Source organism: Nannospalax galili, unplaced genomic scaffold (genome assembly GCF_000622305.1).
Source record: "Nannospalax galili isolate Female #2095 unplaced genomic scaffold, S.galili_v1.0 scaffold1024, whole genome shotgun sequence".
NCBI lineage: Eukaryota > Metazoa > Chordata > Mammalia > Rodentia > Spalacidae > Nannospalax > Nannospalax galili.
In genome coordinates this window covers 489784-514673 of record NW_008351455.1, presented here as the reverse complement: position 1 = coordinate 514673, position 24890 = coordinate 489784, and the positions used below count along the sequence as shown (strand labels likewise).

General features: G+C 39.0%; 1 protein-coding gene across 5 annotated transcripts in view; it reads left to right on the top strand.

Annotated features, from left to right (window-relative positions):
- The window catches only part of Ankrd44 (ankyrin repeat domain 44), a 350075-nt gene that overhangs the window by 221364 nt on the left and 103821 nt on the right, over positions 1–24890 (top strand). For 4 of the 5 annotated variants that reach the window (XM_017801989.2, XM_017801990.2, XM_029553616.1 and 1 more), the window contains exons 9-13: positions 1061–1139; positions 11268–11382; positions 20174–20256; positions 21397–21460; positions 23394–23462. In XM_017801989.2, coding sequence (XP_017657478.1) covers positions 1061–1139; positions 11268–11382; positions 20174–20256; positions 21397–21460; positions 23394–23462 — 410 coding nt within the window. Of the gene's footprint in view, positions 1–1060; positions 1140–11267; positions 11383–20173; positions 20257–21342; positions 21461–23393; positions 23463–24890 lie in introns of all 5 variants that reach the window. The other variant, XM_029553614.1, reaches the window with a different exon arrangement.

Below are 24890 nucleotides of genomic sequence, written 5' to 3'. Positions count from 1 at the left end.
TTGAGAGTTGCAATGATTTATAGCAATTTGGTCAAGTACAGGTCAAACAGGTTCACATGTCATTTATCTTTCTAAAAATCAAAAGAACTCCAAAGGAAACAAGGTAGAAGAAAACATTTTGGATGATCACTTTTCTAAGCTGCTTTAAGACGTGATTTTTAAAAATTAATTTAAAAAGGGGAGAGGTGTTCTGGCCACATGCAGGTAAAGTTACTTGCTATGTATATCTGGTAACCTGTGTTCAATCCCTGGAATCCGCATAGAAGTTGAAGGAATAGACTCTACAAGACTGTCCTCTAGCCTCATGTATACCATTTCCCCACCACTACCATGAAACACACACAGAAACAATAATAATAAATAAAAACTTAAAAAATTTTAAATCATATGTTGAATAGTAACTGGAGAGGTCTTGTGTCTGCATGTTTCATCTTTTTATACAATATGTTCGTATTCTTTGAGAATTTCATACATGTATATAATGTGTTTCAATCATAGTGATCCCCCTTTCCCAGTTCCTCCTGGACATCTCCACCACCTTCTAATTCAACTTCTTCATATTCATATATATATCCCACTGAATCCAGTTAGTGATGCCCATATTGCATGGGTATGGGGCTGTGCACTGGAGCATGGTCAACCTACCAAGAACTACACCCCTAAAGAAAACTGATTCTCCTTCCACTAGCAGCCAACAATAATCAACAGCTCTGCAGCTAGGAGAGGGGGCTCGTGAGTCCCTCCTCCACTCCATGTTGGACTGTTGACTGGTTTGATCTTGTGTAGGCAACCATAGCTGCTATGAATTCATGAGTGCAATGGTCCTATCATGTCCAGAAGGCCCTGTTTCATCCTGATCCTCCCTGATGTTTGGATCTTACAATCTCGGTTTTATTTTTTAGTCTCAAAATTATTTTTGTCTTTGTGATTGTTGATCATATTTTTAAAAAATTGGAGATTGGTGTTTCCAGGGCATCTTGAGTCGTGTTCACAGAGATGCTCCAGTTTGATGCCACTGGCTCATGTGTGCTCCTTTGTGTCTCCCTCTCTCCTTTTGTAGAGTAAGGATGGCAAAAGTCCTCTGCACATGACGGCCGTCCATGGAAGGTTCACACGCTCACAAACGCTCATCCAGAATGGTAAGAGAGACGCTTTGGTGGTGTGGTTATTTGATCAGTTTCTCAGATTTATTGCATCGGCTTTAGCCACCCGAGTGGAAATTAGTGCTGTATTTAGAAGTTTTAGTAACTGGATTTACACATCTTTTGCTGTAAGGTCATTGTTGCCCATATCATCAGCTCCGCTTTTAGTAGGGAGAACCTAAAGCCACATTCCAGTCAATTCTCAGACAGATAAAGAGCTTGTGTGCTTTGCAGTTGGAAAGGATGAACAGGTTTTAGATGTAGTAGTCTTTCACTCAGAAACCAATGAAGATAAATAGGCTACATTTCCTAGCAGCAGATCTGAGCTATTTTTAGATTTTTGAACTTGCCAAAGTTCCCTAAGTTAAAGTTCATTAAGCTATGTGAGCAAAGGTAGCAAAAAATAAGGTGACTCATGGTTTAATCAGGTAAGTACATGGTATATGGATCATAAAGTCACAGGGCTGACAGACTGCTGAGAAAGCCACATAACAGTAATTTTCCATGTTGTCAACAAAAGTGTACTTGAATGCCACTGGATTTCTCTGAGATCAAAGTCCTCAGCAGTATCACTTCATACCAAGGCTCTTGTTACTCTTAGTGGGCTGTAGTAGGCATCTGTGAGTAGTTTGACTTTGACAATACAATATGTGATCTTAGCAAACGTTAGAGACAATTTGGGGGAAAAAAAACCCAAAGTCTTGATTCAGACATTAAGCTGATGTACTAGGTCAATTTGGTGGTTCCTAAACTTCTCTGGAGGGTTGAGAAAGGGTCTCCCTGTCACTCAAGCTGGCCTAGGACTCACTATGTAGACCAGGCTGGCCTCCATCTCACAGAGATCCACCTGCCTCTACCTCATGAATGCTGGGATTAAAGGTTATTTTTAGTAGATTCAAACTTTCACTTAGAATTCTAACGTGTGTGACTTTTCTTGGATCCCTCAATATATTTTATGTCTGTAAGAATTTTTGGTGTCATATACTTGAATTGTTAGTGGCAAGGATTTATAACTTAGGCACTCAAGTCATAAAGCCAAAAAAGTCATTTGACATCTAGATGGAAAACCAGCCACTGAAATGATGCTTCAGAAGCAAAATATCCACAGCAGCACAGAGGAAATTTATAATCATCTCAGTGAAGCTGCAGGGGAAAAGGCATCTAGCAAGTTTCCAGTGAGTCAAGGAAGGCAAAGTGGAAATTCACTGCAGAATACCCATTGTTTCTAATTTGAAATATGACCCATGTCTTGGACATCCATTTTACTCAAAGAAATATAAATAAAGGGGGAGAAGTGACCCGGCCTCTCTCTTTTGAGCACTTTTCTTACCCTGCTGTATTTCTCAACCAGTTGTCATGAAATGATTTCTATACCTGTACAGGACCTGCCTGTCTGGTTCCCAATGCTGGGGTTATAGGCATACATAGCCAAGCCCAACTTTTTATGTGGGTGCTGGGGATTTGAATACAAGTCCTAATGCTTTTAGAGCTGAACCTCTTGCCCACTGAGCCCTTTGGTTTTTCTTAATATGAGTTTAATCAATGGGTTTTAGCTATACGAGATAAGAAGTTTTATTTCTTATTAAAATGATTGCCAGCAAGCATCAGAGACAAGGTTGGAGACAGAACAATTTTTTTCTCTTATCAGTGCTGCCTTCCTACTGTCCTAACCTTGTGCCAGGCCATGCTTCCATCTCCCTCTGCCTTGCTAGTATGCTTTTAGCATTCCTAGTGAGCCTGCTGGCTGCTTGACTTCTCTGAGTCATCCTGTGGACTTGAGGATTTCCATGGCCTCTTGTTACACTTTAAAGTTGGGTCAAGATCTGAGAGTCTTAGCTCTTATGTTTAAGAGATCTTTGTTTCAAAGATTATCCCATCATTGACTTCCCTGGCATCCTGCTTGTGGGTGGGCTAGGATCCAAAGGCCTGAATTGATGAGGATGCAGTGGCTATAATATAAAGGTTAGTTCATATAATGGTAAAGCTAACATTGGCCAAATAATCATGCTGTGCCAGGCTCTGAGCCAAACACCCTACATAATTCCTTCCAGCCACCCCAGGAGAAAGGTATGCTTCATTCAGAGATGAAGAAAGTGAGGTAAAGCAGTTGTATTGGTGTCAGGATACATGCTGAGGATCAGGGTCTGGAACACAAGGCAGTCTAGAATCAGGACCTCTTGGCCACCGTACTTATATATGCATCTCTCTGGAAGAATAATGATGCTTTAACTTTTTCTGTTAAACTTGAGTTCTGTTCACTCAAGAGGCACATATATTTGGAGCAGGGTTGTTGCATGGATGGACAATATGGTGTTTTCTCTCTGCTGGCGAGTCTTTGTTTTCATCACACACATAAGAACTGTGAGTTCATTTGACCTTTTTGGGCATTGAAAACATGTTCTTGGGGAGAAGAGGAAGTTCTTTTATTTTGTCCTGTTTGTTTGTTTCCTTGAGGAAAGATCCTGCTGTTGCTGAGACCCTCCCTCTCCAAAGGCACACACCCCAGGGTCTGGTGTCAGTTCCCAGATGTGTTACAATGCACACAAGCCGCTCTGTCCTTTGGAACTGGGAGGCACTACCATGTGGGAACATGGTTTGCCGTGCCACTAAGGGATATTCTTTATAGTTCTCTGTTTGATCTGCTAAATAACTTTGGTGTTTGACCTCTGTTTAGTGTTTCTCTAATTTACAGACTATTCTCCAGCCAGGGTTATGAAATCTATGTAATAGCCTGGTTCCTCCAGCATCATTTAGCTTTGGGAAGATAATCCCTAAAAAAAAAAAAGTCCTTTTCTTGTTCAGTTAATAAGCATTTTGTTTGTTGTTGCAAGCTACACTGTCACAGCAAGAGAGGGACAGGAACTAGAAGATGACCCAGTATGGAATAAGAGGCATTTGACCCAGATATTGGCATAAGGTGGCTGCCTCAGATTCTTGGCCAGCACATTACAAAGTTCAAAGATGATACTGCCATTGACTCTTCCTATACAAGCTCTATTTCTGAAGCTTCTAAAAGTGCTAGCTTACAATGACTCAGTGTGAGATTTTTGACCTTTTGGGTCACAGCCTTCCGAAGCAATTTAATAAGATGACCATTCTTTCTTGTGCAGTGGTGAAAACTAATTTCAGATGAGTGCTTAGGTAATGCTGATCATCTCTTCTGACATGTTGTGCATACCTTTAACATTGCAAATGCTTATTTTCCTCACTAATTATTAATGGTCAGTTTGTAGCATTAACTTGAAATCATCAGATGAATAATAAAGATATTGAATTTATACTCGAAGCAGGGGTTGATTGTCAAGTGGGAATGTCTAAAGGGCGCTGATACAGTAAAAACTCACTCATCCAGAGGTTGTACTTAGGTAGAAATCTATTTTCACGTACAAATGCACAGTCTCTATTGTTTTTCTACCAAGGTATGATGCTCTCCTAAAACATTTTAAATGACAACTACGGCATACATGAATGGTCGTTATCCTTGTTTGACTTTAAATCAGTTTTTGAAATGAAACATCACGAAGAGTTCTTGTTGGCTCGGACCTTGTTCACTACCCTTGCTGATATTTTTTTCCACTCTTTTCTTTCTCTACTCAATTTTTGGTATATTTGAGGCTGGTAAACCTGAGGCCTGAGCATGTCTTTAGAAACTTTTGTGGTGGTCAACTGGGAAGGATGTTGAATTATGTAATGGTGTCCAGGGCAAAGTCTTCGCTCAAGTCTAAGGATCCCCTTCCCCCATCTTCCCAGGTCAGTTCCATGGTTGAACCTTTCAGGCAGAGCACAGTGTGGTATTAGACAGATACATGTGCTTGGATTGCTCTGGATACCATAGATACCAAATGGCTGCCAAGGTACTATCAGGTTGTGAAAACGAATTTACCTAAACAGAAACCTCTAAAATAAGATCATAATGAGCTATCTCCTCAGTGCCTAGATTATCACAGTAATTAACTTTATCATTTTTCCTCATTAAAACATGACTATATGGTCACTGAAAACTAATCAGTGGTCTGTTTAAGAGGTCTTCTATGATCTCTCTGGTCAGAATTTCTGTTGACAATTTGGTGAATGATTTGAATTTTTCTATTCATTTAAGAACATACATAGAGAGATTATTGCTTTTACAGGAATGATCGTAACATATTTATTTGAATAACCCATTCTAAAAATAAATACCATGCCAGAGAAATAAAGATTTGAGTAAAGATCAGTATTTGGGCTCAGGTTGCCATTTGCATTTCTCTGTCATGGGCAAAGACAGGAAGAGATTACCTTTCGTAAATAGTGATTAAGTTGCCACCTGCACATGTGCAAACTTATTGGCAGCAAATTGACTTTTCAAGTGATAATTTAGACATAAAAATCTTTTCAACAAGCCAGGTGGCACATGCCAGCACTCGGGAGGCAGAGGCAGGTGGATCTCTGTGAGTTCAAACCCAGCCTGGTCTACATAGTGAATTCCAGGACAGCTGGGGCTACAGGGAGACCCCGTCTCAAAAAGACCAAAAAAAAAAAAAAAAAAAAATCTTTCTTACAGAGGGAAGCTCTTGAATCTATGTGTGGTAATCTCAGTTTTTGAAGCATTTACCCCCTCCACAAGAGCACACATTTCGGTACTTATTTTACTTTTTAGTAAAGATTCTCATTGACTATGTTTCAACAATGTACTTTTCCAGAAAAAATTATTTCCTAAAAATAAACCTTGGGGATTTGTTTATCATGATAATCAAAAGTGGGGTTCACTGGAACGAAAGGCTGAACAAATATTAGGAGAGACGGTATCCTGGGCTTGCAGCCCTGGCTCTTTCTGCAGATCTGAGAAGGCTCTCAGTGGTTCATTCTGGCATGATGCTAGAGTGCACTTCTAATGGGATGCAGAGGGGCACAGCCTTTCTCATGCTGTTTCTTAAGTCTTGCTAAGAGCCTTGAAAATGGTCAGACTTTTGATCCAACAGTTCTACATCCAAAAATGTTGTTAGAGGAAGTGGTCTGAAGTGTGAAGATTCATTGTAAAGATACTCATTCCTGTGTTTTTCTTAATAGCATAAATCTGGGAATAGCCTCTAATGTATAACTGGGGACTTGATAAACAAATTCTATAAATTACTGATATTATATAACCATTTACAGTTATATGAATGAAAAAATAGCCACATAGAAAGTATTTGTGATATAGTATTAAGGGAAAAAGTAGAATGCAAAACTATTTCTACACTACAATCTCAGCTGTGGGCAAAAATTAGATAAAATGCATACACATACATATGCATATACATACATACATGCACACACATGCATGTGCACATAATACACATAAACACAAGCATGCATATACATACAAATAAACATGCACACACATATATACATACATACACATACTCACACACAACTGGAAGGAAATGTTCCAGAATATTAATACTCTTTGGGGTAATCAGGAGTTTTATGTGTGACTTCTATTTTCTTTGTATTTTACTTAATCATCTAAATTTCTTCAATGAGAAAATTACTGTTTTCATCAGAAATATGTTATTTAAGCAAGCATATCTCCTAGATTGATCAAAGCCATTCATATAATATTTACATTTCTTGGGATTTTATATTTCTCATTTTGGCATATACAGATGTACATACTAGACATTACAATATTAGTTTATCTTATGAAAATATGTGTATATTAATAGCATCATATAATTAATAAGGAACTAAGGTAAGAGCTAATGGGACTTTGTTGACTGGCTTTTTTGTCTGCCTTTTTGCAGTGCTGGGGAGTGAGGTGACTGGGAGAACATAACCGTTTAGTGAGATCCACTCTCGCATACCTGTTTCCTAAGAGCTCAACCTCATAATTCAGTAGCTTGCAGCTTTCCATAGTGATGCAGAGATTTATTTCTGAACATGATAACTAAAAAGTAGAACCTCAGAATAACTCCTCTGTGCCCCAGTATACTGGGTATTGTTAACTTGGTTTTCGTTAAAGTTTAAGTGCATATCCACTTCTGTAAAAACAAATACCTCTTGTGATTTGTTTTCCCATGGTGCCGTCTCCTACTTCACCTTTTACTTTTCTGTACCTTTATTTGAGCCTTTCATTTTTCTTTTTCTTTCTTTTTTTAAAATAAGGTCTTGCTATGTAGCCCAGGCCAGCCCCAACTCACTACATACTACTCACTATGTAGTCCAGGATGACTTTGAAGTCATTATCCTTCTGCCTCAACCTCTTGAGTGCCAGAATTATAGGCATGTGCCACCATGCTTAGCAGCTCTCTCTCTCTCTCTCTCTCTCTCTCTCTCTCTCTCTCTCTCTCATGAGTATTTTACATGCATGGGCACCCTGTCATGCAATGCCTCCACAGGTCAGAAGAGGGCATTAGATCCCCTAGACCTGGAGTTAAGGGTGGTTGTTAGCCTCCCTGTGGATGCTGGAATCTAAACCTGGATCCTCTGCAAGAGCAGCCAGTGCTCTTAACCATCTCTCCAGCTAAGCCATCTTTTCAGCCCCAGATCTTACTTTTAAATTAAGACACAATTCATATACTATAGAATTCATATATGGTTCATATATTATATGTCCTAGTTTGTTTCTTCATTGCTGTGACAAAACACTCTGACCACTACCAACTTGGGGAGGAAAGGGTTTATTTAGCTTACATATCCCGGGTCACAGTTCATCTGGGAGCCCAAGGTAGGAACTCAGGGCAGGAACCTGGAGGCAGGAGCTGGAGCACAAGCCATGGAGGAGTGCTCCTTACTGGCTTGCTCCCCTGGCCCCTGCTCAGCCTGTGTTCTTATGCAATGCAGGCCTGCCTTCCCATGGGTGGCACCACCCACAGTAGGCTGGACCCTCCCACATCACTCAACAATCAAGAAGGTGCCCCATGGACATGGCCACCGGCCAGTCCAATGAAGGCAATTTCCCAATTGAGGCTCCCTCAACCCAGGTGTGTCAAGTTGACACTAAAGCTATCCTGCACACTATAGAAGTTACCATTTAAAAGAAAACAATTCAGGATCAGGTATGATTGCACATGCCTTTCATCCCAGCATTTGGGAAGCAGAGGAAGGTGGATCTCTGTGAATTTGAGGCCAGCCTGGTCTGTGTAGTGAGTTACAGGCCAGTTTTGGGTTCATAGTGAGATCCTGTCTCAAAACAAAAACAAGCAAACAAAAAATCCTTTAAAAATCACTTCAGTGGATTTCACTGTTTTCTGGGATTGTATAATGATCACCACCATGTATCCAGAATGTTCCCACTATCCCCATTAGCAATCACTCTCCATTCTTCTGCCCAGCTCTGGCACGCACTAATCTACTTTCTGCCTTTATGAGTTGCTGGAGCCTTTGTTTTGGACTCATTCTTTTAGCCTTCAGGGAACTTTATTCAGCAATCAGACAACTAAGACACCATTACCAAAATAAACTCCAAATGGATCAGACATCTCAACCTAACAAATGAAACTTTCTAGTAAGCAAAGCATTCACTTATTTATTACCAGAATATGCAGAAAGGTTTTCTAACACCTTAAACCTCAAATACAATAAAGGAAAAAGCTTATATATTATAATTTTTTAATAGAATGAAAATACCATAAATAAAACCAAAGACATAGGAAGCTGGGGGAAAATATTTTCAGCATACATTATGATAAATACATAATCTCCTAAATGTTTTAAGAGCTTTTGAAAATAAAGGAATAAAAGACCATATACTGACACACAAATTTAGAACAATGGGCAAAAGACATGAAATATGCCTCCTAGGAGAAGATAAACAAATGTCTCTTGATAGAGGAGATGATGTTCAACTTCCTTTGTAATAAGAGAAATGCAGATGAAAATCCCACGAGATATCAGTTCTCAGTCATCAGATGGCAAATATTCAAAAGCTTGATGAAACTGAGGAAGAGGCACACTGCCACAGGCTGTTTAGAATGCAAAGTTATACAGCGCCACAGAGAGAGGTTCAGCAAACCCTAACAAAACCATACATCCATTTACCCTCTAAACTAGACAGTGCCCATTTAGGAATTTACTCAGAAGCTGCATCTACCAAGTGTGAAACAGTACATACACTTGAGGTTATTTAGCACAGCATTCCTGATTATATCAAAATGCTATTTACAGCCTAATCCATAGAGATGATTTACTAAACTAGTTCATCCACGCAGTGGACAACAACAGAGCTGCATAGCATTGAGGTCATGTCCAATAAGTGATCATTAAAGTAGAGTTGCAGGATATAGTAAGTGGGAAAACTTTTTTTTTGTCAGAGAAACACAGGAAGCATAAACTAAAAGCAATGAAAATGATTACTATAGGAAGTAGAGAGGAGGAAGTAATGGAATAGGAATGCAAATGAGGCCGTGTGCATGAGTGTGTGCATGTGTACGTGTGTGTGTGTGTGTGTGTGTGTGTGCCAGTGTGGTTGTTTTTGTGTGGGTAAGTACACATGTAGAGGACAAAGGTCAACCTTGGCTATCAATTTCAGGAGTCCCAGTGCTCCTGTTTGGGTGCTGGGATCAAACTCAGCGCCTCATGCTTCCACAATAACTACTTTACCAACTGAGCCCCTAAAAATGAGGCTTTTGAAAAATATAATTTGACAAACATTTTGCATATTCATACATTAAATTAAACCTAGTAAAAATTTTAAAGCAAACAGAATCAGATGAACCAACTATATAACAAAGCAGCAGCACAAGTGTTCAGGTAGCTGTTGAATATAGTCTCCCTGTATATGCTGAAATCATTATGGGAAAGTTTGTTTGGAAATTGAATATTAAATTACATTTTCATATAGCGTTAAACTATCACTACACAAAATGCTTGCTAATTATAAGGGGGTAAAGGCTTTTTTTTTTTTTGGTCCCAGGATGTATTGGCAGATACCATCTAAGTAATCAAATGCTTTTTTTATTGCAGTAAAATACATGGAATGGAAAAAATTATCATTGTAGTTTTTAATGAGAATTAATAGTTCCAATGCCATTAATACATAACCATGACCAGCATCTTCATCTTTCCATCCTGAAACTCTGCCTGTTGTAAATAATCAGACACTACATTACCCTACGGCAGAAGAACTCAGCCTGTGTGTGTACTGGAGACATGCAGTGGGAAGTTTGCATCAGTCCTGGAATATTCTTGCCAAAATGTTAGTGTAAATCTAGCGATGAGGACAGCGTCCGACAGTCCCGAAACACAGGATATGCTACACAACCTGGCTTGGTTTTCAAGATATTAATGACACTGAGGTATTTTAAATAAATAAAAAGCAGAAAGGTTGTTTTAAATTAATACCAACTGAAGAGATTTGACTACCAGTTGCCATCAGTCTTTGATTAACTCTCAATCTAATCAGTTATAAAGCCCATTTTGAGGATAATGGAAAAAAATGCAATATACACTGTAGAGGACATGACATTATACCATGTCAAATTTCTTCAGTAAGATAATGGGATGTATTTATATGTGAGAATACTTTTTATTCTTAAGGGAAACATATGTAAGGGTAAAATGCCATGATACCTAAATGATTTTTAAGTGATTCTTCAGATAACTAAGTAGACCATTATATTTATGCACATATACATGAAAAAGAAAAGAAATGTGAAGTAAAAAGTTTGAGGGGAAACAAGACAAGATGGAAATATTGTATGGACAGGATTACAAATAATTGACGTGGTATTTTTAGTTTTTATTTCATGCTTTTTCTCATCTTATTTATCCACATTTGAAGCTGGGTCACCACACTACAGGAATCTTTTCCTGAATACTCTGTCCCCTTTGGATCTTATACTTCAGTGTGAGGTTCCCTATGTCTCCAGAGTTGTGTTTTATGGAATTTGAGCATATTGTCTATCGTGAGCAGGAATATGGGTGTAAGGTTTTAGATTCTTGAGATGAATATGGGTTTTTCAAAAGCATTTCTAGTAGACTTCTGTCTGTGCAGATATGATACTGCCACAATGTCAGGTGGTAACTTGCCATCATAGAAATCATTCCTATACTTCAGAGCAGAGACACATACCGGAGTAGAAAGGAAATCAACACGTGTGCCTGGGCGACTGGGGTAGAACGTAGCACATGAATCTTTGAGTGATGCTCTATTAAAATCTCTTTCAGGAGGTGAAATTGACTGTGTGGATAAGGATGGCAACACACCTCTCCATGTGGCTGCAAGATACGGTCATGAGCTTTTGATTAACACCTTAATAACCAGCGGAGCTGACACAGCCAAGTAGGTTACTGTGAAAATACGAAGGTGTAATTGCCACGTGTGAGATTTCTGCCAAGGGGACTTTGCCGTGCAGAGGAGGGCTCCCATTCATCCAGGTTACAGTTGCTCTGTATCATTAGACTAAGTGCAAATTACATTTGGAATCAAATAAGAGCTTTCATGACAGATTTGAGGAAGAACTGGTTTTATTTTTCAGCTGCACCAGGATGAGGCCTATTCTGGTGGTTTTAATTGAGGAAACTTGAACTCTATTTCTAGCTTTCTTTCTAGTGTTCTTTTTTGTTCTTTCCAGTACTTATTGTTAAATAGGAAAAATAGGAAAATCTGAATTTATTCAGAGTTTTTGGTCAATTTTAGAGAGATGGTTATAGGGTACAACAGTCTGCCACATGGGGAAGGGGAGTCTGACTTCATTTTGCATTTACTTCCACAAGAATATACGAAGCAGCCCTCTGGGTCTGTCATGGGGCTGAGTGCTATAAGCCCCATAAACAGTCACCTGGTTGGTGTCTTCAAGGAGCTCATAGGACAAAGAACCATGCAAGACAGTAAGCCAGAGTCCTAAAGGGAACAGTGGTGAAAAAATTTGGCATCTGTGCTATCAGTGTGGACAGGAAGGCGAAAGCTCAAAGGTGGGGGATGTTTTTGAAAAGGCTTTAAACCAGAAAATGAGCCTTGATGCAGAGCTGGGAGAAGGGGTGTGGCCAGAGGAGGATCTGAGCAGAGCAGCACTGTGGGCTTCCCACAGGTATAGGAGAGCAGCAGCATGCAGGAGCACACTCCTGGGGTGCAGTGCAGCCACCAAGCCCAGGGGACTGCATAGAGCCATGCTCTGCTCAGTGGGACCTCCTGGAGCTTGGGAATCCGGGTTCGCTGGGCTCCATTCCATCCTGCCTTACTTTAGAGCAGTGTGACTTTGAACCTGTTGCTCAATCCCTCTGTGTTTTATTTTCCTCATTTGAATAACAGAGGTAATGATGATACCTATCTGTGTTTGTTAGGAAGATTAAATGACTTAATTACTAGGGAAGCCTCTCTGGTATGTGGTAAGGTCTGGGTGAATATGAGTTATTTAAATACATCTGCAAAGCTTATTAGAAAGATAATCTTTATGAAAAGCTCTCTGAATAGTGCCTGGCACGCAGTAAGCTATCAATAAATGTTAACTATTATTTTATTATCTAATAATATGTAATAGAACCAAATTAAAGAGTGCCTTAAATTCATTAATGCAGAGGTTAGCCTTGAGCACAGAGACTGTGGGTAGCCATAAGTGAATTTTTAGGAAGGAAAGCATTTATCAAGAAGTCTGTGTGTTTGTCAAATGTGTGTAAAGAATTGAAAATCTTGATTGAGAATAAAACAAAATAAAATGGTTCAGGGAAGCTGTGGTAGGCTTGTGTTCTACATCAAATTCACTGAGGGCCAACTGTTTTGAAGTGCATTTTATGGTAGTTTGCAGTTGTAATAGCTTCCTTCATTAACTGTTAAGTTGCACTGGGTTTCACTGACCTCTGGGACTCCTGGCCTTATGGTGGAGACAACACAAGAGAAAATGGCTACAGTCTTGCCAAGTTTGTTACAGAGGCTTGGAGCCCACTCTGGAAACACAGTTAGGGATTTCCCCAAAGAGAAAGCAGTCCAGAAAAAAGACAAATGGATAGGAGTGTGGACAGAATTGGGAGTTGAAAGAAGCAGAAACAAGGAAAGACCTTCCAGGAAGAAGGGGTCACAGTTACAAAGATGCAAGCATGTGAGCATGTTGAAAGCAAGTTTTAAAGCTGGGTGATCTGACATGTTCACAGGAGTGGAAGAAATGAGGTGGAAAAGCAGGAAGAGCGACATCTTGAGGACCTCATATGTCCTGCCAAGGAATTGCATTTCATCCGGAGGCATCCGGAAGCTGTTAAAGAATTATAAATGGGTTTAGGATGGGTGGTGTGTAATGATCCCATTTGTGTGTAAGAAAGATTCTCTGATAACATTCCAGACAGACTGGAGGCCATCCAGACTGCAAACACTTGGCAGCCTCTTGCAAATGCTTGGGGAAGAAAAGATGAGGTCTTGGGCTAGGGATGAGGCTGAGGGCCTGCAGAGGAGGGGAACCCTGACAGCAGTATTGCCTGTGGGTGTCTCTCTTAGAAAAAGGAGTGTACTTTCAGCCAAGGCCTTTTTTGGTTGGGTTGTAGCAGGTTAAATGAGACAGCACAGTTCTGTGGCAGGATCATGACCCTAGACTCAGGAGGTCTGCCCAGGTTCTGGAAATTCCCAGCCAGACTGGGCTGAGCAAAGCCAGAGCTCAGAAATGCTTAGTGGTCATTAAGCAGAAGTCGGACATCTACAGAACATTAGCTTAAATGTAAACATTCAGTGACACTCTTCTTTCACCTTTGGTTAATTGGGGATTGTCTAGCCAAACAGCCATGAGTTTCCTATTTTTTTCTCAACCTTCATTTTTACAAGTAAAAATAAACTCAGTCTTGTATGTTAAAATTCCCACCCTAAACACTTTGTTCAGTAAATACAAAGTTTATTTTGCTTTTAACTTATACAGGCATACCATGTAGCAAAAATACCTCAGAAATAGCATTGTTGTTCAAGTAAGGGAAACAGCTCAGTCTTCACTGGTCATGTTTACCTTCTTTTGGCACAAAATATTTGGACATAAGTTGTGTTACCTTCGGTGATAGTGATTTATGAAGGCAGTGATTATACTGTGTGTGTGTTTTAGACTTTGCATATCAGCAAAAAGAAACACACATTAGGGGAAAATATGAAGATGAAGGGAAGAATTAGAGAAGATTAAATTTGCTAAAAGTCTTTCTGAAAAGTCTCTGAATTCCTTATAGATTTATGTAGGATAACTTATTAAAGAGAGAAATAAGACCTTCCCTCTTATAGATAATTGAATAGAATTTATGAAAATGACTCCTGTGTTAGTCAGCTTTCAGTCACTGGAACAAGTACCTGAGATAAATCAACTTATGAGAAGGAAAGGTTTATTTAGCTCATGGTTTCAGAGGTTCTCACATCGTCACTTGACCATATTGGTTTGGGTCTGTGGTAACAGTGCGTTGTGGTGGGAATGTGTGGTAGAGAGGGTTGATTTATCCCATGGCGGCCCAGAAGGGCAGGAGGAAGAGAAGGAGGGAGGAAGCAGCGGAAAAGAGGGAGAGGCAGGTCAGCCCAGGGTAGGGCACCTCCTAGTGGCCTAACTCCTTCCATTAAACTCCCAATAGTGCCACAGACTGGTAGCCAGGCCTCTAACACATGGACCTCTGGGGTCCAAGATCCAAACTATAGCACCACTTCATTCATAAACAGTATGGCTAAATGTGTAAGTCTTACTGTCGCTATTTCCTTATGAATTTTTTAAATGTCGCGATCAGCCGTTGGTTAGAATGTTCCTTCTTATTTTGTGTGCTTTCTTGAACTCATGTCACAGCACTTTCTGCAGTGACAGTGTTAATGAACACCAAAGGCAGTGTTCATGTGGCTTTGTGTGGTGTCACAACCCTTTGGTGTTTGCTCTTCAGTTTGTTGGACGCCTGTCTCTAGGATTTTAATTTGCCTTCCACCTCCCCAGTTGTGTTCTCAGTTCTTTGTGCCTCTACTGCAGCAGTTAATGGTTTTGGAGTCACTTAGATAACAGACTCTGGCACTCTTTGTTACATATTTGTTGAGGGTCTGTTAGTTGTTACTGACTGTGCCAGGTTCTAGGGTTATGTTGACTTTATTAGGTTAGGGTGGTCAGAGTATTTATCAGGTCCTCAGCATAAACTTACTTTCATTATATCACTTGATTGTGTACAAACATTAGCCTAACTACAAACTTGGGCTTTTGACCTTACCATAGCAATAACTGTTTTTAAAACTGTAAAATATATGTATGTAGGGGCTGGTGATATGACTCAGCAGTTAAGAGCACTGGCTGTTCTTGCAGAGGGCCCGGTTTAGAATCCTGGCACCCACATGGCTGCTAACAGCTGTCCATAACTCCAGTTCCAGGGGATATGACACCTTCTTCTGACCTCCATGGCATTGCACCACACAGGTGCACTTACATGCATGCAGGCAATACACTCATATACATAAAATAAAAACAATAAATAAAATATTTAAAAATATATACACATATAGACATTTGCCTACATAACTGAACAGTACTATAGTAGCAGATACCCATGGGTGCTTACCTAGGCTAGGCACCAGTCTGAGGGGTTCTAGTTAATGGTTACAGCAGCCCTGTAGGAAGTGCTATGGCTTCCCCATCTTACAGGTGAAATACATGAAGCACAGAGGACTTCATTACATCCCAAGGATGTAAGAAGGAGCAGAATTGAGACCCTGTCCTTGGCTGTTTGGATCTGGAGTTCCAGTGCCCCAGCATCTGGGCTGCTGTGGTCTAATAACACATGATGCAATCACACACATTGTGCAAATTATCATCTGTGTCAAATTATGGTGGCTGAGGTGCTGACTCTTGAGAGTTCAATGTATACTGCAAGAATGGAGGTCTTACAGTGGCTTAAGCAATGTGGCAGGGCAGAAACACACAGCACAAAGACCCTTATTCTAACTATGTTACCTTTTGTTCATACATAAGATTCAGTGTCCCACATTACTGTTGTCCCTCTATAGCCTAAGACACAGCATATATTTATTAGGTCTCTCCTACTGGCTTATAAAACCCTACATAAGCACAAGGTAACTCTAAGTACAAATGCCAGCACTGAGGTTTGGCTAAGTTATGTGGTGACAAAGTGGTCATTCAGATGAACCTGAATATGCTTTTATTGTGTTTTTATATTACTATTAAAAGGAAAGTAGATTTTTCAAATTTCACAGAGAACTTCATTCAGATGAACCTGAACATGCTTTTATTATGTATCAAGGTTACAATTAAAAGGAAAATAGATTTTAAAAAATCTCACGGAGAACTTTTGAGAACCCAAAGATATTTCTAGAGCCGCCTCAGGAATGCACTAACTAGTTTAAGGATCATTGTAAGAAGAAGGGGGAAAGATGAGAGTTTCAGGTGGAGGGACCAGTGCATGCAAAAGCCAGGGGACAGGACAGAGCCTGACTCTCAGGAGGACTGGAAAAAAGTTCACTGAGAATCTAGAATACCCATAGATTGGGCAATGACCACTCAGAAAGAATCTTGCTAGCCAAAGAAACCACTGACAGTATGTATAGGCTGCAAATAGCAAGAACTCATGGTAAAGAATACCATATGCCAATGCTCGGTTTAGCACTCTGTGTGCATTGGCCCTGTGAGTCCTTATAATTGGTCTGTGATATAGACACTGTGATTATCTTTTAAGTTCCTGATGAGGGAACCTTTATGTACTTCCTAAGCACTAAATACCAAATAGCAAAACTAGGTTTCAGACTCAGAGTTTCTGACCCCATCACCTTAAACACAGTGTTTTTTTGTTTTTTTTACCACAGGGCTTAAGGGGAAGACTCTAGAACACACTGGGTATAGGAAGGAGCCACCTTGTCCAGAAACCCCTTTCTATGGTGCAAAGCCCTTTTGCCTCTGATAGCTTTCTACAAGGACATCTTTCAGACCTCATTTATTCTGAAATAGCTGGGTAGGAGATGCCAACTAAATTAGAAATAGCTAAATACAAATGGCTTCCATTAATTTTATGACTTGTCAAATAAATGTAGCAATTTAACTGGAATTGGTCTCCTCTTTCCTGTAACTTATGCATTGTTAACTTTAGGGTTATTTGGCATCTTTATTCTCCATGTATGTGGAAGTAAGAGTGATGCTTCTTTTCTGACTGACAGCCAAGCCCTAGGTTTCAAAGTTCTTCCTCTATAAGCAGTCTTTAACAGTAAAGGAGGAGTTTCACTTTGAAATGTTTGCATCATTTCTACATCATTCAGAGATTCTGAATTCTACATTTCTTTCCTGTATTTATTTGATATCTTGTTTAAACCACAGTTTATTTGAACCACAGTAATATGTTCAAATTCAAATGACTATAGTATTGGAGTCTACACTAATATTTTCAAAGCCTGCACAGAAATGGTGACTCTTCATTAAGTGTAGAATAAACTATAATGTATCATACAGAATTTTGGTAGATAGTCCATATTAGTTTTAGCTCTTTTGCCTTTCTAGATAGCAATGAAATAATTGGCTAATATAGAATGTAATGAATTACCTAAAGTGGAAAGATTAATCAGAAGTATTGATAATGAACTTTATGAAATGTTTTATGGTAATGCTATTGTTATGCTATTGATAGTGCTTTCTGTTTTACCTAATTGGCTCCTTATAGAATTTGAGGTTATTTTATCTAATTCATTTGCTTGCTGTATTTAATATGTTAATTTATCATTATAAAACTACATATATGTAGATATGTGTATATAGATGTATGTGCACATAATTATAAAATATATTGTATGTATAGACATATGTACTTGTATATATATTTCATAAAATATGTTTGGCAAGCCAGGAGTGGTGGTGCACACATTCAGTCCTGGCTCTTGGGAAGCAGAGGAAGGTTAATCTCTGCGAGTTTGAGGTCAACCTGGTCTACACAGCAAGTTCCAGGCCAGCTGGGGTTACAGGGAGACCCTGTCTCAAAGACCAAAAATAAAATAAAATATATTGGGCATAAGTATGTGTATATATATTTATCTTTATCACATATATATATTGTGCATATATACAAGTATGCATATATTTGTATATGTATGTATATGTTTAAAGAATGAGGATGATTCAGAAAAATTGAAAGAAATGTAGTCTTGATTTCAGGAATGTTCTTTTAGGAACTTAAAACTGTCACAGAAAATATTCTACAAATTTTCCTCTTCCGAAAGTCTAGAGACATTTAATCATATATTTTGTCCTTAACTCTCCTAACAAATCATTGTGTATTAATCCCATTCTCTTTAAGCCCCATTTAGTAAAAAGGTTTATAACATAGAATACTTTTTAAAAATAGTGTGTTTCTATTAGATCAAGAGGAGAGAATATGACAATAGTGTAAGGAGGAAGTGCTTTCTTCTTTCCTCTGACTTCTTCCTTTTCATGAGCATCAGGATCATCACAGATGCAATTGCTTTTCAGTATTTTTTTTTGGGGGGGCGGGAATTAAGCGATGAAAGAGGCAATTTACGAGCAGTTCTCCTCCACATGATGCTGCCCAGAAGACTGGCAAATTTCATTTCTTGATGGATGCAAGCTATTATATACACTGAACTGGAAATCTCCATAGCCAGAAAGGAAAGCTAGCACTGAGAAAATGGAACAAAACACCAACAAAGACAGAAAGAGAAAGTAAGACTAGTTGCTGACTTACACTTTGTAAAAACACTGAATACTGTGAAATATCTCTGGATATCTATCTACTTTCACACATTCATGTGCATAATAGATAATAGCTCTTGAAATGGCAAAGAAAAATTTTGTAACCAAAGCTTAACAAATTCAAATCATATGTGATTTTTCATGAAGTGTGAAATCTGAAAATGGGCTACCTTGTGTCAGAGATTAAACTTAGATAATTCATGCTGCAGAATGTAAATCAGTATAGTCCCGTGCTGGATTTTGTTATGCTAAGGATTTTAAAAAATATGAAATGTATTGTTTGATTAAAACGAGCTGTTATGCAAAGTGGTCATGAGCATTATAAATGCTTATGAATGCATAGGAACCACCAGCTGATGTGTTGTTATGAACAGAGTTCAGCATATGGCTTTGGGTCTTTGTGCAAGAAGATGTTGTGGGGGAGAGGAGGAGGATTAACTCTAAAGGCAAAAAGTGCTGCCACCAGAATCCTGCCTACCTTGTAGACCATCCTGAGGACTGTGCTGTGGGTCAATCCCAATCCTTTTCTAGGTTATTTTTGCAATGATATTAGGAATATCATGCTAGGTTTATGAAATATATGCACAGTAATATTACTCCTGTGTTTTGTGATATGGGTTAGTATATGTCATGAAAGTTCATTAGGAAGATGGAGTTTTATTTGTAAAAGGTTAAACAGATCATATTTTTATACAAAATTTTATTTTTAATAATATAGCCACTATTAACTCTTTTAGATTTTTATTTATTTTTATTTTATGTGTATAAGTGTATTGCCTATATGTATGTAAGTGCACTCTTGTGCAGTGCCCACAGAGGCCAGAAGAGGGTGTTTGATCCCCTGGAACTGGAGTTATGGCTGGTTGTTAGCTGGCATGTGGGTGCTGGAAACTGAACTTGGGTTCTCTGTAACAACAGCCAGTGCTCTTAACTGCTGAGCCGTCTTTCCAGCCCCCATTATTAATTCTTAATAACATGCCTGATATATAATAGGTCAATAATAAGTACTTATCAAATCAAGAAGTAAAACAAATTGCTTTTCCCACTTGAAAGTTGTCTTGCTCAGCACTATTACCTTTGGCATAGAAATTTAGGCTGAGAGAGAGAGAGAGAGAGAGAGAGAGAGAGAGAGAGAGAGAACCACTGAGCTGAAAGAAAGAGAAGGGCAATGCATTTGTCTTTGTTTATGTGAAACATTTTAATATGCACACACACAGACACACACACACACTCCTATAGCTTGAGGCTTTTAATTCTGGTTTAGAATCAGGGTCATCTTATTTTAAGGTAGGAAATGATTGTGAATATATTTATTGAATGGAAGAATTACAAAATTACTTCAGCCAAGGTTCTCTATATGAGTTATCATCAGAGTACTTCTAGAAGGGTAATTGCCTAGTGTGTGTCTTGGGATCTTTTACTGTGAGCTGCTGTTTTTCTTCTCCTCAGGTGTGGAATTCATAGCATGTTCCCCTTACATTTAGCTGCCCTAAATGCCCACTCTGATTGCTGCAGAAAGTTGTTATCGTCGGGTAAGTGAATCCATACCATAGATGAGACTTGATGTGTTCTTTCCATGAGTCACACATACTTTGGGTGTCTGGTCCCAGTGCCTGCCTGTGCTTGGTGCCGTTGCCTGACTTGGCAGGGTGAGCTGGTTCCACAGCTGACCTACATGTGACAACTCCTAGCAGTCCTTGGAGTCAAAGCTGTTTGGATGCCAGTATTGCTGCCTGGAATGAATGTCTTGTTTGGTTTTCAGCAAAATGTCAGTGGTCCAGGAAGGGGGTGGGGGCAGAGCATATAGGAATCCTAAGTCATAGAAGAAAAAAATCTTTGAAGCTAAAATTGGTGGCTTACCGTTTAATACTTCTTAACAAATGAAAATGGCCTAATTCCCATCATTTTAATGGTAGAAAATATCATGTTATCATCCAAGTCCCTGGGCATTGAAACATCACCAAGTGTGAGCCCCTCCAACCAGGTTTAATTTTTATATTTTTAAAATGGGCTGTTTGGAAGCCAGAGATTTTCTCTGGTTTGAAGCTTTGCTGATCTTTCTTATCACTGCTTCTGCCAATCTCCACATGTTCAGAAGTTCCTGGTAGAGGCCTGTAGAGCAAAGATTGTTATGAATTAATTTATCAGCTATCCTAGAGGCACATTTCTTCCTCTAAGTACTTTACTGTGGTGGATTCTGTTTACACTGCTTTTGGCATGCTTAGAAATAATCCCTGCATGAAAGCATCCTTCCCAAATCCTCGACCCATAGGAAGATTAGAATACACTGAAGAAAATGTCTATCCTGTTTGCTGGAATTACCCCTTTGTTTTCCATGTTTTCTCATGTGCTCTGTCTGCCTGTCTGTAGCCTTACTTATCTCAAATTGATTTCATAAATTTCTATCCTGGGATTGAAAAATGGGGCTGTGGTTCACCCAGGGCTGAATGTGAAAAATAAATCCTTCTTGACTTCATGGTGCTTCCTATAAAATTGCCAAGCTTGAGCAGTTACCATCTGTTTCCATGACAACCTCTTTCTGACTACAATTGCTTGCATTCTGGTTTTCCTACTAACTGATTTTTCTGTCTCTGCAATGTTTCTTGTGGTTTGACTAGGACAAAAGTATAGCATAGTGTCCTTGTTTAGTAATGAGCACGTGCTGTCTGCAGGCTTTGAAATAGACACCCCAGATAAATTTGGAAGAACGTGCCTTCATGCTGCTGCTGCAGGAGGGTGAGTACTTCGGGGTGGTAGCTATTTCATGACTTAATTACTTCATACATCTTAATTGACATAAGTTGTCTGTGAACCAAAGGCAATTTCCTTAGTAAATGGGATAAGAATTGCTTCAACCAAATATCACCAGCTCCATTTCCGTATCACTTGCATTTTGTTCTTTCAAAGAAAAATAGCCCATCTCATACAGCAAAGAATAGGGCTTTTGTTGTTTTTTCTTTCATTGCCCCCCATGTAGAGAATTTCAGACGATAGCATATATATTTCTACTTGACATCCCCCCGTCATAAGAAATTTGAAATTTGTTCCTAAGTTTTTCCCTTCTTGTTGCCAGTTGATGGGCAGTGATTACAAGAGTTCAGGGTTGAATTGATTCATGTTTATTTATAGACATTTTTACTTTATTTCAAAATTTGTTTTTAAATCTTTAGAATGATTAAATGTAAACAAAGGTCAAGGAAATCCAAAGCATAGATAAGAAGTGATTTAAATCCTTGTTTTTTTCTTTAAGTAGCAAAGAGAATTTTTCATCCACTATTATTTTTGTATATCAATGGTTAGATCAAAGCTCTGCTCAATCTATTGTAGATATGTGACCACATTTGACCCAACATGGTGTCTCTTGGGTGACCTTGCATTGGTCAGATGCTGATTTCCAGTTAGTTTCCTAGTACTTAAGGAATAGCAGTGCTTCTCCATTCATCATGTGTTACCAAAGACATTACCTATTTATCAGAGATGAATTAACCATGAAGCTGTAGAGCCCCTTATTTACACAAGTCCCTTCTGAAGTTGTATACTGGGTCTTATATAGAGTTACTGCATTATTTTTTAAAGAGAGACCCCTTCCCTCACTCCAACCCCCACATTGAATGAGCTTCACGAACCATACAGGTTGGATCCTGTATGCCTTTGATCCTTTTCCATTCATCTTTCAGGAAGAGACAGGTGCCTTATATTAGCTGGCATGCAGTACCAACTCATACGTGTCTTTAAAAATTCATGTATTTTGTGACTGTTACATCTAGCTCTCTGAGAAAAGTGGCTACAAAGGGTAGCTGTGGAGTGAAGCGAGCCCTGCTCAGGTTTATCATTAATGAGATATTTTTTCTTACTTAAATTATAGCAAGGCAATACTTCCTGAACCACTTCTTGACATCCCAAGTTTTAAATGATGAGAGATGGTTGTCTCTTTACATAGCTACATAAAACAAATTCAGACCTGCCAGGAAAGTGGCAACTCACCATTCTGGGTTTATGTCTGAAATTCCTATTAGAACGAATATTAGCTTCATGCCCTTCAATTGAAAATTCACTTCAATTCTCTACTGAACGTGATTTATTGCTTTTGTGAATGACAAAGAAGCTTTAGAAGATCACTGTGTTCCATTCCATCATTTTCAGCATTGGTTCAGCACATTTATTTACCTGGATTACAAAGACAGGCAAATGCAGCTGTCTTATTTTCCATTAAGCACTATCTAGATGAAAATGGTTATCATGGGGAATTTATTATGCTGTGATGAAAGGTAATGCTTAGCCACTTTGCTCATTGTTTAAAGGTGACATGAAATTATTAGAGGCTGATGTGGTTGTTTCATAAACTGATGGTTTTGAAAAAGAATTTTAGGGTAAATGATGAGGCTATCATTGGAAGGCCTCATCATGTAATAATCATTAAATTCCTTAGTCATGGAGTTGAAAATGTTCTATAAAGCCCTTTCACATTGATTTATTAGTTTTGAAAAAAAGGAACTTTAGAGCCTTACAATACAACAGTCCTGGAATAAGTTCAGGTTATTTCTTATCAGAATTTTAGACCCAAAGTACCATTTTATCTTACACTGTACCCTGCAGAAAATAGCTCTTTCTGCAGATACCTTAATAATTAACCTTGACCATACTAATGGTGTTTTCTCTGTCTTTCTAGTAATGTGGAATGTATAAAACTCTTGCAGAGCAGCGGAGCAGATTTCCACAAAAAGGACAAGTGTGGGAGGTATGTAATCAGACTGGCCCACCTCGGGGTCTAGATAAGAGTGGATGGTAATCCACTGGGAAGTCATGTTATTTAAATGTTCAACAAGGGGTAAATGGGGGGATTCCACTCTCAAAAGGAAGTCCCCTTTTGTAGAGAAATGCCAACAAAGCAAATAGAAGTCAAGTGTCTCTTAGTTTCAGCTTTTTAAAAAAATTGCCCACATGGATAGAATTTAGAAAAAGTTGTTTGTAGCAGAATAGAACCCTTTACCCACCAGAATTCAAAGTATGGACTAAAGAAATGGCTCAGTGGATAAGAGGACTTATGCTGCTGTTGAAGAGTACTAGAGGTCAGTTCTCAGCACCTATGCCAGGCATCTCACAACCACCCATAACTCCAGATCCATGGATCCAGTGCCCTCTTCTGACCTCTGTAGGTATCTGCATACACACACACCCCCCTACACATAAATAAAAATAAAATAAAATAAAATAAAAATTGACTATATAGTTATAAGATCCACAGCATTTGTCATATGCATTGGGCATTTCATCTTGGGATATATTTTTAGACATCTGAACTATTAAATGTACACACAACATACCCATGGGTCATAGAACTTTTACCCTTATAGTCCTTTGTATAGCTGACTGTGTCATGATGCTAGCTGCTTCATGAACACACACACACACACACACACACACACACACACTCATGTGCCAAGTAATGACATTTTGGTCAATAACTGGCTACACATTCAGTAGTGTTGTTAATAACTTCAGTGTATATTAGACTATACCATCTAGTTTGAATTTGCACAGTAACAAACTCACCTAATGCTACATTTCTCAAATTGGAAGCTGCTTGTTAAGTGACACTTGACTGTATATGTATATACACACCATATATTTTTCCCTTCTAACAACTCCCTATACCTCCTCACCTCTGGCCCCCTGGCTCGCAGGGTTTCCTCAAATTTCTTTTCTTAAAAATCCACATAAGATAACTCCTACTCCTCCTTCCAGGCTCAGGTCAAGTGACAGATTCTTGCCATTCTGACAGGGGCACCTCCCCTTTGTCTCACTGACACCCTGATTACTTCCTGACTGCAGCTCCCATTACACCATACCAGCCAACTGACTATTTCCTTACCTTTCCCCATCCTATTGTGAGTTCTGAAGACAAAGACGATGCCATTTTCTTTCTCCTCTCCTCTCCTCTCCTCTCCTCTCCTCTCCTCTCCTCTCCCCTCCTGTGTGCTATACACACAATTGGTTCTTTTTGAAAAACTATGAGTAATAGTTAGTGTTACCTGTCTCCTTTTATATACAAGGAAGCATTTTCAGTGAGATTAGGCATCAAGACTAGGCCACTGTGGTGTAAACAGGTCACTTGGAGACAATGTGATGAAGGCATGCTTGCACAAAATGGCATCATCATCTAAAA